Source organism: Benincasa hispida, chromosome 11 (genome assembly GCF_009727055.1).
Source record: "Benincasa hispida cultivar B227 chromosome 11, ASM972705v1, whole genome shotgun sequence".
Taxonomy (NCBI): Eukaryota; Viridiplantae; Streptophyta; class Magnoliopsida; order Cucurbitales; family Cucurbitaceae; genus Benincasa; species Benincasa hispida.
In genome coordinates, this window is record NC_052359.1 from 47,460,032 (window position 1) to 47,474,878 (window position 14,847).

Consider the following 14,847-nt stretch of genomic DNA (forward strand, 5'->3'; position numbering starts at 1 on the left):
ATTTACTAAGTGATAGCTTGGATGAAGGTAAACGATCGTGTAGTGTTTGTAGGCAACAGACACTTAGCTAAGTGATGAGCTAAACGATCGCATAGCTTTTGCTAGACGATCGCTTAGCTTTTCCTAAACGAATGGGCATCGACCTATACGATAGGTTCAACCATCTCCCACTTGCTCAATTGTTTACACGATTGTGTTTCCTCCATTTTTTGCCTCAAACCAAGTCAATATAGAGCCCACCTTCTGAATTCCCACACCGAGAATATCAAGGTAGCCTTCTTGATGGTGTCATACTTAACTCAACACCGTCGAGGTTCTATGGAGGCGTTCATATGTGTTCGGGGTGTTCGTGACCTAGGCGATTGCTGAGTTCAAGTGTGTGATGTTCGTGCAGTGTAGTGGTCGTGTTGGATGAATGTTCGTGGTTGCTGTGTTGCTGTGATTGAGATTCGTGATCAAGGAGCTTAGTGATGAGTCTACAAAAGCGTGTAGCTTTTGTACTTGATCTTTTGTATTATCATGCTGTAAGTCATTTTTATGAATGGTGTTATATAAGAAGACTAAATATTTCGTGGTCCGGTCTTATACAAACTCCTTTGTATAGAATATCCCCGCTCGCATGTCTAATACATGAATGATCAGGATCAAATCATTTGTAGCACTTTAAAACAATTTTAACACCTACAAAACGGGTCGTACTCGTAGTGTCACCAGGATAAGGTACCCAATCTTATCCATCTATTACATACCATTTAGGTTATCACTTAAACGTGATCCTGAAGGAACTCTTATAAAAAAGTACCTCTTAGTGGAAGCAAGATCATTTCAAACTCATTGTGACAGAATTACCACATTCATAATCAAATAGACTAGTTATGCATTTAACAATAAATTACGGCATGCTTTGAACTTTAAACAACAAAGAGAACAAGATATGTATCAGTTGAAGAACCCTTCTTCGCCTAGAAAACTTGCTCTCGTCAAAAGAAGCAAATCTTGATGTCGCTGAGATCGTCCAAGCTATCGTCCACCAAATCTTGCTCTCTTCTACCTACAAACGAACTCCTCATGAGCAAGGCAACAGGGAAGACACCACCAATCGGAACCCTCGGTATTCTCCGAGTGAGAATCTAGGAGGTGTGGGCTCTGTTGGATTTGGTAGAGGGAAGGAGGAAGGAACGATCATTTACCACGACCATGCAAGTGGGAGAAATCTGAGGTCTATCGTATAGACAGATGCTTGATGTTCATGTTACTTATGCTCATGTTACTTATGGTCATCCTAATGAAGTGAAGTCTCTATCATGAACGGCGTTATATAGCGAGACTATAACACTTCGTAGTCCGGTCTATACAAACTCCTTTGTATAGGACACCCCCGCTCGCCTGTCTCTACATGAATGATCAGGATCAGACCATTTGTATCAAATCATAACACTTGTAACTATTCTACAAAGTGAGCCGCATCCATAGTATTACCAGGATAAGGTATCCCTCATATATCCATATACTACAGACCAATTTGGTTATCACTTAAGGCATGATCCACCTGTATGTCTCCACATACATGTTAAGTTACAACGACAACCAGGGATCTTATTTTATTGGTTTTGTGGTAAAGCAATTAAAACATCCAATGTTCCGTAGATAATAGTAAAGAAAATATCATATATTATTATATCACAAACGTTTGTTCAATACAATGTTTACAAACGACCCAATGAGAGTTTAGACCATCATCCCCAACATATCCACCCATATGTCACCACATACATGTTTAAGTTACAATGATAATTTTGGATGCTGGTTTATTGGTTTATGGTTAATGGAACTAAAATATCACATATTTTATAGACAAAGTGAATAAAATATCATATATTTTATTAATCACATAAAGAGTTTGTTCATACAATGTTTACAAACTATAGGACCCTACGAGATTTAGGACATCAACCGCAACAGGGGTAACATTGCAATGCTGCCCTGTGTTTGGCTAAAGAAGAAACGCGCACGCGGAAAACAATCGAAGCATTGCAACACTGCCCTACACACCAATATTAAATCTTTTGGCGTCAGGCAAGCGTTGGACTTAGGCAAGGGATGAGCATTGCGATCTGAAGTAGGGACATTTTAGTCTTTTTGTTTCTTTGAAGCCCAGATGCTCAAATCAACCCCAATTTGTTTCAAATTAACCATGTTTAGCTCCAAATCGCCAATTCTACCTCATGATTGCTCGGTATCTACAAAATAACATAATAAACACATAAAATCCAATAATAAACCCAGTTAAGCCAAAAAATATAGCTCTTTTTGGGAACTATCACAGTGTGTTATATCCTAAATAGAATACAAAAGTCTAAAAGCACAACTTCACCTTACAAAGTCTGCAAGAATAAGAAAACAAACTTGTCATAATTTAGAACATGGGGATGTCTGGCCTTTGTAAGGATTCTAGACTCTAAAAGAAGAAAGCTAACTAGTAGAGCCTATGAGTGTGTATTTATAGGTTATGCCATAAATAATAAAGCCTATAGGTTCTATGAACTAGTAAACCTAGTGATTATTGAGTCAAACGATGACTTCTTTGAGGATAAATTTCCCTTTAAATTTAAAAATAGTGAGGGCTCAGGGTACAGTAGTCTAACCCTAGTTAGAAATCCTACCTCCAAAGAGAAAGCTGACCCAAAACCTAGAAGAAGCAAGAGAACTAGAATCATCAAGGATTTTGGGGATGACTTCCAGACCTATAATGTACAAGAAGATTTAAAGACCTTAAAGCTGCCCTGTCCTCTGTAGATGCCAACTTATGACAAGAAGCCATAAATGATGAGATCGACTCTCTTGAGTCAAATAGGACTTGGCACTTAGTAGACCTACCCCCAGGTTGTACGGTAATAGGGCGCAAATGGGTCCTAAGGAAGAAGCTTATACCTGACAGAACAGTTGACAAGTTTAAAGCCAGGTTGGTGGCAAAATGCTTTAGACAAAGAGAAAACGTTGACTTCTTTGACATTTTATCCTCTGTCACTAAAATTATCTCAATTCGTGTTTAGTTTTCTCTTGCTATCCTTTATAACCTCGTAGTACATCAGATGAATGTAAAGACTGCTTTCCTAAATGATGAACTTGAAGAAGAGATTTTTATAGAACAACCCGAGGGCTTTATAGTCCATGGTTAAGAAAATAAGGTTTATAAGCTAGATAAATCTCTATATGCCTGAAACAAGCTCCTGAGTAATGACATGAAAAGTTTGATAACCTAATCCTATCTAAAGGTTTCAAGGTTAATGAATGTGACAAATGTATCTACTATAAGTTTGAAAATAATCTTTGAACTATCCCGTATCTGTATATAGATGCTTTGTCAATCTTTAGGTCGAACTTGCACGTCATAAATGATGTGAAATCTATATTGATTGCAAACTTCGACATGAAAGACGTAGGAGAAGCGATTGCAATCTTAGACATAAAAGTGATTAGGTCTAAAAAGGGAATTTCTTTGGATCAATCTCACTATGTAGAAAAGATTTTAAAGAAATATAATTACTTTGAATGTAAACCAACATGTACTCCTTATGACCCTAGTGTTAAGTTGCTTAAGAACACTAGTGTTAGTGTTAATCAATCTGAGCATACGAGCATCATAAGCGGTCTTAGATATGTTACTGATTGCATTGGGCCTGATATAGCTTATGTTGTAGGATTACTTTATAGGTTTACAAGCACCTAGTATAGAGCATTGGAATGCTATAGAAAGGGTTATGAGGTACTTGAAGAAAACCCAAAACCTAGGGTTACATTATCAAAATTTTCCCGCTATCTTGGAAGGATTCAGCGATACTAACTGGAACTCCCTCTCGGATGATTCGAAGGTTACAAATGACTATATATTTAATATAGTAAGCAGAGTTGTCTCTTGGGAGTCCAAGAAACATACTACTTTAGCCCAATCTACAATGAAGTCAGAAATGATAGCACTAGCAACAACTATTGAATAAGTTGGTTGGCTTAAAAGTCTGCTATCAAATATTCCCCTATGGAAAAAGTTAGTACCAGTCACATTGATCCATTGCAATAGTATTGTAGCAATCGCAAAAGTTCAAAACCGTTACTACAATGGAAAAAGATAAAAAATACATTGTAAGCACAGTACCATTAGAAAGTTCCTCACTACTGGTGCAGTTAGAGTGGATCATATACGGACTGATGAAAACTTGGCAAATCCTTTGATGAAAGGACTGGCCAGAGAGAAGGTTTTCAAAACCTCAGAAAGGATGGAACTCATGCCTATAGATAGATGAATCGCTGTAAGGAAAATCCAATTTGTAGACTAGAGATCCCAAGAAATAGGTTCAACGAGTAATAACTGATCACAAGTGATATATAGTGAATCATGCTAAAATGAATACAGGGTTCCCTTCCTATGACCTAGAGTTTGAGCATGATATCCTGAAGCGTAAGAAAGGCTGAACTTAGTTCTTAATGAGATGTATACTTTATGTCAAATGGGGTACTAGTTACATGAGTACTCTTGATAGACTCATCTATGTGAATGTAGAAGTGCGGGCCACTTCTTATGAAGTAGTTTTGGCAAACTCTGTTGAGCGTTCACTAAACCGAGATACATGTGCTAGGCCTTAGAGCACAGATTTTCGAACTACACCCTAATGATACTGTGTGTGAGATATTGTTAGAGATAGAGTTCAAAACCAAGGGTTAGTCTAGTATATTCTGAATCATCTACACTACGTAAAGGTTCAAGTCATAAGACACATTTGCTTATGCACAGTATTGTATAGACTGATATTGCTCGATAAAAAAATGTTTTTCTTATGTTTTAAATTTTCAAGTGGGGGATTGTTGGGTGATAATTTAAGTTTTTAAAAGAAAAGGAAAAGAAACTTTTTGATTATTTTTTAAAGAGAAGTCTCATCCTTATACTCCCATCTTGGACTTTGGGTTTGGGCCCCAAGGGGTACCCATATTTTAGAGGGAGTGAGGAGATAGACAAATGTGGGTTGCTGCCATCGTCCATCCGATCTGTCAGGCAAGCATGTATGTGATTATTTTTCAATAAAAAGTGTATTTATTTTTTTTATTATTTAATTATTTATTTATAAAACTAATAACAGATTTAGTCTCATTCTGCGTGTGTCGCTCACGTCGACTTCCAACAGAAAGGCGTTAACCTTCTATCATTCCAAATAACTCATTTTTCTCTCGCAACTCCAATCCCTCTCGATTTCTTCCTCATTTTTCGTTATTGTTTACATTTTCCGAGCATATCGTATCAAAGGGTGTGAGTTTTTCGGTCGGGTGGGTCGAGTACTGTGCATCTCCGATCGAGACAGTTCTATACATTCTGGACTGATTTATCCTTGGGACGACTTGGCAATTCAGTAGAACTGCTTGCACACTTGGGCAGAACCGCAAAACGTCTTAAAGAGAGTAAGATCTGCGACTCAGTCTGTAACAAATTTTTGTTTTGATAGGTTCCATATTTCTGATGACTGACATTCATGACTGTTCAGTGCTGTCAAATTTGACCATAGGAGGGTAGCCGGTTCCAACACCTTTCAGTTGCAACCTCCTCTACCACGACCAACTCGAGATCAATCCTGAACTTGAAAATTAGATTGGAGGACAATCTGAGGAGAATCTAGATGCAATGCTACCAAAATGTGATGTGCTTGTAGAAAAGACGAGGTATTGATTTTATTAATTTGGAGTGTAAAGCTAGATGATGAACCACAAAGAAAATCGTGAATAATACTTTAAATTGGAAGCTTTGACACTCGTGTTCAAAAATAACTTAAATTTTGATACTACTTCTCTGCGGGGGACTATTTAACAAAGAGAGGATTGCCAAGTGCAAGAAAGGAGTACTGATTGTTAACCATGGTCGAGGAGCAATTATGGATACTCAAGTGGTTGTTGACACTTGTAACAGTGGACACATTGGTGGTAATTGCAGCATATAATTCTTTATCAGTGCGGTAGCATATATCAATAAATCAATACATTGCAGTACCGTTGAGCTTGTTGTCCTCTTTAGAGGGCTTTGATTTCCCCTCTCTCTCCCGCTTAGTCAACTATTAGTAAATTCCCAAAATAAATTGGCTTTAAATTAAGTGTCTTTGTGAGTCTTTTTTCACTATGTATCTCATCATAATGTAATTCCATCTAAAATGGACATGTATCAGGATGGATGTTTTCTTCCTTCTTCTTTTCCTTTTTCTTTTTTCCTGCCAAAAAGAAGTTGAATTGATTGAACTAGTTGCTCAACTAAACATATTGAAACCAACAAAATTGAACAAAATCGAACTGAAGCTACGTTTACCGATCCGTAGTAAAAATTGTTGTAATTATAATAGGATTCCATTGAGAAATCAATTGTAATGAGTCACAATCGCAAACGTAACTAGATTGGTTTTGATCATGTTTACTTAGAATTATGAATTTGTCACATTTACTTTTCGTTACCGTTAAGGTTTAGGTCCAAATGGTAATGATAACGGTAACAAACGATAATGATAACAGTAAATGTGACAGATTCATAATTATCATGATGTGACAGTAACAATAATAGTAATCGTAATTGTAATGGTAGCAATATTGGCTAGTAGGATGAAGGATCAAATTGTTGACCTTTGAGATGATAATTAGTATTTTATCTACTAAATTAGGTTGGTTTGATCATTTGGGATGATAATTAGTATTTTATCTACTAAATTACGTTGGTTTGATCACTTGAGATGATATAATTAGTATTTTATTTACTAAATTATGTTTAGATGGATGAATTCAACCAAATGTGTTGTTTTTAGGTTTTGCTAGTATTCTTAGTTTTCAATTTGCACCCCTACTTGAAGCAAAAATTCAAACTATAAATATTGACTTAGGTTTGTATCATTTAACATCTTTATGTTATACTTGATTTGAATGATTCCCATTCTTTCTTTTCATACTTGTGATCTTCTTAATTAAGGAATCTTCGTATTTACATTTTTGATTCATTGTTTGTACCATATATTCTTGTAACTAATTCTTAAGAATTATTTTTCTCCCAAAAACTACAATTAGAACAAAACTATTTCTCATTAGTCCTTAGATTCACTGCATAAAATTTATCTCAAATACATAGATTAATTGAAGAATGTTTTAGAATTATGAACTCTTGTAGTTTTTGCTAGCTTAATACATTTGGACCCTTCATTAAATTCAGTGGACCCGTCTTCTTTTAACACATTAATTTGGCTTCTTATTGAGTTTGATATACTCTTTGTAGTCTGCAAGGAAATAGTATTGTTATTGTTTCTTTTGAGCCCATCTTAAAGTTATTTATGAATGAGCTAGAAGAAGGAATATTCCTCCACAAATCGTTGATTGGTTGAGTTATGTCACTTGGATTCGTTTCTCCTCCCATGGATTTTTTCATGCGTAAAGTGGTCCCAACTGAAGTGTTTCCCCTGATGTCATTAAATGACTGGTTGAGCAAGCATTCAGGGGAGCATCGAGGAAGCGAGTAAACATGCATCGAGCCATCGAGTAAGCAAGTAAGCTTGTAAACGAGTAAGCTTTTAGGTGAGCAATGAGCAGCGAGTAAGCAAGCAATCGAACGTCGAGTAAGATGCTAGTGAGGATGAGTATGAGTATGCAAACTTTGAAGCACTAGTTATTTAAGTGTTTTCTTCTTGTTGCTATCATGATGGACTTTGTAATACCTCTTATGAAAAGAATTCATTTGTTTCCTATTATGAATATCAGTAAAGAAGATTGAGAGACCTTTCACAGTAGATGTAAATCTCACCTTGAGGTTGAACTACTATAATTTATGTGTTGTTTGTTCTTTCTCCTCTTCTTCTTTTATTTTCATTCGAGTACTTCTGTTGTTACAACATTGAGCTGAAAGGTTAGTAAGTATAGTTCAAGTCAACATGAACAAATTATATTAATTGGACTTTAATCAAACACATTACTCTAATCTAAAATATTAATATCATAATTAACCGCCAATATTTTTCTAAATTAAGAGAATTGTGGAGCAGAAGATTCAAATCTTACAAACTTTAAGAGTTCAAAGTTACAAACAAACTAAACTATGGCTAAGTCTCAGTCTTCTCTTGGAGGAATTGAAGGTCCTTCATTTGAGCTAAAATAGCTTCTTTTGACAAAGGCTGTGGCTCAGGAACAATGGCAATGTCCTTGCCTTCAGCAATTCTAATTGCCTTCTCTTTCACAATCCTTTGAATCTCAGTTTCCCTAACAGATGCAAAAACAGCACTCAACATGATAACCAGAAGTTTCTCATCATCTTCCTCTATTGGATCTCTCCCAAAGGAACAAACATAAATGGCATCAAGTGCTTTCTCAACTCGAACCTCCATTGGTATGTTCGGAACAGCAACTTTTAGTTTCTCTCGTTTCTAAATAGGTGAACGTCAAATCCATAGAGTAACAATTGTATTAAGAACAAAAAACGAATGAACCGAAAAGTTAAGAGGCTAAAATGATATTTAAACCGAAAATATATAATCTACAAACCTCTCTAGCCTCATTCATCATAGCAAGGAAAGTCTCCTCTTCAAATTCAATATCATTTGAAATACGAAGCCTTGCTACTCCTTCCAAAATTTCCTCCGATTTAAGCAAACCAGCTCCAACAGCTGCCAGCCAACAACATAATAGAACATACAAAGGTTCTCCTGCCTACCACAACCAAATATTCTACTTTAAACAAAACATTATGATTTGCGTTTTTTCCTAAAATTATTGAGTTGTATCAATTTTTATCATAAACTTTCACTTTCATAAAAAAAAAAAGAAAAAAAAAGAAAATAAAAAAATAGCATACATTGATGTTAGTTGAGCTAAACTCTTTTTAGGCAAATTAATTTACGTTTAAGCTCAACTTTATTTTAACGAAATTAATGAAGATTTCACACAATTTTCTATTGAAAATGAGTGGAAATTAACTGGGTAAAGATTACAGCACTTGTTTAAATTTAGTCATAAAATTGAAAATTTACCATCGATGCAATCAAGAGACGCATTACCTTGCCTTTTCTTTCTTGAAATTCATAAAAGGCTTTAGATTCCATAATCGTACATTTCTTCCCAACTCGTCTCCGGAACTCCGCAAAATCAATAATGTCGCTGCCGACGCCGCCTTCGTCACTCAGAATCCTCGCGATCAGTCCGACCACCGGCAGAGATCCGATCACCTTATTCGCAAATCCGGACAGAGAGTTCGGATTCTCCATGTAAGCTTTAACGGACAACACGCCGGCCGAATTCGACTGCCGGCGGCGGCCATAGATTTGCCGGAGAAAGAGCCGAGAAGGCGAAATGGGCTTAGAGAGGAAGAAGGATTTGAGATTGGAGTGGAGAGAAGATGAAGTACTGGAAGTTGAGGTCACGGACATGGCTGCGAGTTGGGATTCTCAACAATTATTCTCACCCTCTCGTTTATATATGTTATCCGATTTGGGATTTTATTTCTGGATTTTTTTTTTAAAAAAAAAATGAGTTTTTGTAAAAATCTGAATAGTGAATTTTTATTGGACCTGGATAGGCCATTTGGCTGGAAAATTAACAGATACAAAAATTTCTGTATTGTTAAAAAACGACGGAGAAGGGAAAAAAAATTCTTTTCAAATATTAAAAAAGAACAAATAAACTATAATATTTTATTCTTATTTATAAATATTTTGAATAGTTTTATCGTTTAAAATAATTTTCTAAAAAATAGGAGAATTAAAAATAAATATATTATTTATCGAGATAAATTTAAAATTGTTCCATACAACTATTTATAAGATTAAGTTGGACATTGAGTTGTGAAAATAAAAGATATAAAGCATTTAAATTATATATATGTTTAAACAATTTAGAAGTGTTTAAATAGACATTTAATGTTTGGAGCAATTAGTTTCGAAAGCTATGATAAAATAGATTTTGCAAATCAAAAAATTCAAAACTAATTTTATGTAAATTTTTTTAAAGAAAATTAAGGGGAAATTGTAAAAAAACCACACATAAAGTATGATGGTAATTACATTTACACTCCCATACTTTCAATTATAAAAATTGAGTCTCCAAACTTCTAGAAGTGTTAAGATTGGACTCTTGAGCATGAGCTTACAATATTTGTAGAAATTAGACCCACAAATGTAAAAATTGAACTCTTAAACTTATACAATTATACAATTACATATGTTTAAGGGTTCAATTTTAACACTAGTATAACTTAGAGGGTTCAATTTTTAAAATTGAAAGTTTAAGGATATAATTGCAATTATTACTATACTTTAGGTGTGATTTTTGCAATTTGTCCAAAAAATTAATTTATCAAACACAGGTTAAATTAGAGATGATCATCTCATGTGGAGATTTCCTATTTAGACAAAGAACAATGGGAGGGAGGAGAGGAAATTTTTTTTTTCCCTCTAAGCCAAATGAGGACAGGGTTCCCCGTCCTCCGGCTCTTTTTTAATTTATTATAATAATAGTTATTATGTTATGATTATATTTAAATTTCAAAATTTATTTTTTAATAATCAAGATAATGGATATGCTTGAATTGAACATTTAAATTTATATAATTTTGATGGATTGATTATTTCATTTTGTTGGAAACTATGTGTAATTTCTTTTTCAATTCATATGGCCTAGTAGGATTAATCATATAAAAAATTAGTTATAAATTTAACTCTGTAATTAAAATTTAAGGTCCGTTAGGTTATTATTTTATTTTTTGTTTTTGGTTTTATTTTTAAAAATTAAGCCTATGGACACTACTTTCACCACCAAATTTCTTTTTTTATCATCTACTTTTCACTAATTTTTTTTGAAAAACTAAGCCAAATTTTGAGAACTAAAAAAATAGCTTTCAAAAAATTGTTTTTGGAATTTGGAATTTGGCTAGGAATTCAATCATTGTACTTAAGAAAGATGCAAATCATTGTAAGAAATGTGGATGATATATGCTTAATTTTCAAAACCAAAAACCAAATGGTTATCAAATGGGACCTAATTTATTTATTTAAAAGAACAAAACAAGAACAATTGAGATTTAAATTAATGATTTTCTATTGTTTTAAAAATTAAATTAAATTTGAGATTTTAATAATGGTTATTTTTAAATATAGGAAAATGAGCCAACTTATTTACAAATATAGCAAAATATCATTGATAGATGTTCATTAGTGTTCACCACTGTCTATCAGTGATAGACAATAATATTTTTCTATGTTTTAAAATATTTTCAGCAGATTTTTTAAAGAAATTTCCAATAGTTTTGTCATTTAAAATAATTACCCTTTAAATAATTTGATTTTTGTTGTTTGAGATTTAAAATATCCATTTGTGATTTGGATATTTTAGGGGTTGTTTGGTAGGTAATCTGAAAACAAAATTTTGAAAATAACGGATTCAAAGAAAACATAGTTGTATTTCATGTTTTCATATTTGGGTTTGGTAGTAGATTCGGAAATTAAATTCTAATTTAAACGATTTTTTCAAAATGTGTTTGAAAATATATTTAGTTATTGTGGCATTGAATATTTGATAAAGAATAATGTGCTCTACTTCCTAGAAGTTTTCCTAAATTAAGCCCAAGTATAAACTTAATAAAGGTATCTTGGTGAGAACCAAGGTCGAACACAGGGACTTTGTACTGAAAATAAATGTTGTACTAAAAGATTGAAATGGGCGTAGACATAGGTTGATCAATTGAATGCATGTAGTAAGTATATGTACAATTAAATTAATGAATTAATTGTTGGGGTTGATGCCCTAAAATCTTGTGTCCTGTAGTTTGTAAACATTTTTTTATAGGAACGCTTGTGATATATAATAAATGATATTTACTTCACTTCTTAACTTTGCACATTTAGATGTTTTATTTGCTTTACCACGAACCAATAAATCTAATATCTCTAATTGTCTTTATGTAAGCATGTATGTAGTGACATACAAGTGGATCATGTCTTAAGTGATAACCAAAATGGTCTGTAATATATGGATATGGGAGGGAAACCTTATTTTGGTAACACTACGGACGCGGCCCGCTTTATGGAATAGTTACAAGTGTTGTGACTTGTCACAGGTGGTCTGATCTTGATCATTCGTGTAGGAGATATGCGAGCAGGGACGTCCTATACAAAGAATTTGTATAAGACCTGATCACGAAGTGTTAACGTCTCGTCATATAACTCCGTTCATGACAGAGACTTCACTTCACTGGGATGACCATAGGTAACATGACCTCAATCCTGAGTGAGTTAGGAACTCCTGCCATTGAGGGTGGTCCTTTGATTTGCAGGGTGCGAGTGGCCAGAGCACCGACTCAAACCTACTACTTTGGGGATTCGTCTGATTTGAGAGCTGGGAACTCAACTTCACAAGATGGAGTTCACTCCTTCCCCGAAGCAGAGGTAAGTAGATAGATTGCTCCTTTAAAGGTTGATCCTGGGGCTTGAACTATGTGGCGCCACCCACCTTCTCATGGCCCGAGAGGTGTTCACACATAGTAGGACTATGTTGTATTGTTTATTAAAGGGACCAGTGGTAATTTAGGAGTAAGATGTAACTACAGGGATAAAATGGTAAATTGGCCCAACTGTACTTACGAGCATCTGTGAAGGGTCATCGTCTAGGGAGCATAGATACTTCTAATTTTGTAGAGAATTGGTATCAGGTACGGATACATCTAGATACGTGGCAGATACGTGATTTGAAGTATCTTATCTTTTTATTTTTATTTTTAATTTTAATTTTTAGATATGCGTACCTGCTTCTAGATACGTGAAGGGGATACATGGATCAATTTTTTGTTTCAAATTTAAGCCAAACCATTTAAAAAGCCCAACCTACCACCCATTTTATTTTAGTGCATATTTAGGAATGATTTTAAAATCATCAAAAATCACTTTTTTCATATTTAAAATCACTTGAAAACACAATTTTAATTACTCAAAATTAACTTAATTTTCAATTTTACACTTTTAAATGCAATTTTCATATTATCAAAATTAGTTTTGAAGAATTAAACATGTTTCACGATGATTTTGAAAATGACAAAAGTGATTTCAACCATTTTAAAATTACTTTCAAACATAAAAGTCCACTTAAATTAAGAAGTTCAAAACAAAATAAATTAAAAATGATAAAACATAGCAAATTAAAAAAAAAATCCAAAATGTAATTAAATCTTCATTTTTCCCTTTTCTCTCACTATTTAAATCATGGTTCACACCTCCTTCATTCTCAACTTCATTATTCAATCTTCATCTTCTACTTCTTTCCTACCGTCTACTTTAATCACTCAACAATCACTCGATGTTACTAGATTTTTTTTTATTAAGTTTTCACTCTTTTCTTGAATCTATTCTAATCTAACTTAAAATATGTATTATAGCAATTAATTAGACATTATATGTATATATAATACGTATCTTCAACGTATCCGTATATTAGTTTTTTAGAAATTAACGTATCGTCGTATCGTATCGTATCCGTATCATGTATCCATAGTTGTGTCTATGCTTCTTAGGTCATCGTACTGATGATTGGTTATATCCCATGGACATAGAAATATATCTATGGTAAGAAGAATTCAGTTGTCAGTCTTTAGTGGAATGTCTGGCAGTTAACGAATGGTGGATATCGTGGTTAAAGAGTTTGGTCAGTTACTCACGTACTCTTGGAGCTTTGAGCCATAGGTCCATAATGTCCCCTTGGTAGCTTGGATACAAGTTGAGAATCAGTTTTTGGGTCCATTTGAAATGTTCAAATTGATAAGAGTGAGTTCGATTATATATGATATAATTAAACTAGTTAATTATATATGAAATAATTGACTTTATGTATGAGATACATTAATTTGAAGGAAATTAGATATAAATATGATTTATATCTAGTGGAGAAAAAATACTATGGTTAATATATGATATTAAAACATAGGTTATGAATATAATGTGATTATATTTATTATTTATTAATTGGACAGTTATAGGATAATTGGTCGGCATCTTTTCTGTTTTCGTAACGGATGAGTAAGATGAAGAATGCTTTGAGACGCTTAAATAGCTGAAGGTGTGTTAAGCATTGGATGAGATAGCGTTTTATGTGTGTCATTGCTTGCTAAAATCAGAGTCTATACGATAGTGCAAAATGATCGCTTAACATTTACACCCGCGCGTGCCTTGTACTAAACGATCACTTATCTTTTACTAAACGACCGTTTAGCGCCCAAACTTTACTAAACGATCGTATAGATGATCACTTAGTTTTTTCTACATGATCGTTTACCTTTTCCTACACGATCGTATACTGCACCTAAACGATCAAACATTTTGTCTATATGATAGACGAAGTCTTTCTCCCACTTGCTTGATCGTTGTATACGATCTCTTTACCTTATCCCCTCTACCAAATCCGAACAAAGCCCATCATTTAGATTCTCACTCCGAGAATACTGAGGGTTTCGAGTGGTGGTGTCATCCTTGTTTCCTTCTGTTCGTGCGAAGATTGTTCGTGGTAGACGATTGGGTGTTGCTAAACGATAGCTTGGCGTTCCAGCAAAAGCGAGATTTGTTATGAAGAAAAGTCTTCAACTGGTATGATCTCTCGGTCTCTTATTTATTGATCATTTAAGCATGTCAATAATTCAGCATTGTGAATACATATCTATATGCTTGAATGAATATGTGGAAATTCTGTCATAATGAATTGGAAAGATCCGCTTTCGCTCATAGGGACTCCTGTATAAAAGTTCCTTCATTAATTACAAGAGATGGTAAGAGTGAATGAAGGTGAATGGTGAAAGTGATAGTGGGGATATGA

The 14,847-nt window shown here is 34.0% G+C and overlaps 1 protein-coding gene across 1 annotated transcript; it reads right to left on the reverse strand.

The window, feature by feature from the left end:
• Positions 1–7,981: 7,981 nt before the first annotated feature.
• On the reverse strand, positions 7,982–9,451 carry LOC120091228 (photosystem I assembly factor PSA3, chloroplastic). The gene is made up of 3 exons (XM_039049153.1): positions 9,057–9,451; positions 8,545–8,709; positions 7,982–8,426 (listed from the first exon to the last, which is right to left on the reverse strand). Exons 1-3 carry the CDS (start codon positions 9,423–9,425, stop codon positions 8,106–8,108), a joined length of 855 nt encoding a protein of 284 aa, XP_038905081.1. The 5' UTR covers positions 9,426–9,451; the 3' UTR covers positions 7,982–8,105.
• Between the last annotated feature and the right edge of the window lie 5,396 nt (positions 9,452–14,847).

Coding starts and splice junctions, on each gene's coding strand:
- LOC120091228 (XM_039049153.1), bottom strand. CDS start 9,425: ATGTCCGTGACCTCAACTTCCAGTACTTCATCTTCTCTCCACTCCAAT. Junction 8,710..9,056: donor TTCAAGAAAGAAAAGGCAAG/GTAATGCGTCTC, acceptor TGGTTGTGGTAG/GCAGGAGAACCTTTGTATGT. Junction 8,427..8,544: donor TGATGAATGAGGCTAGAGAG/GTTTGTAGATTA, acceptor TCACCTATTTAG/AAACGAGAGAAACTAAAAGT.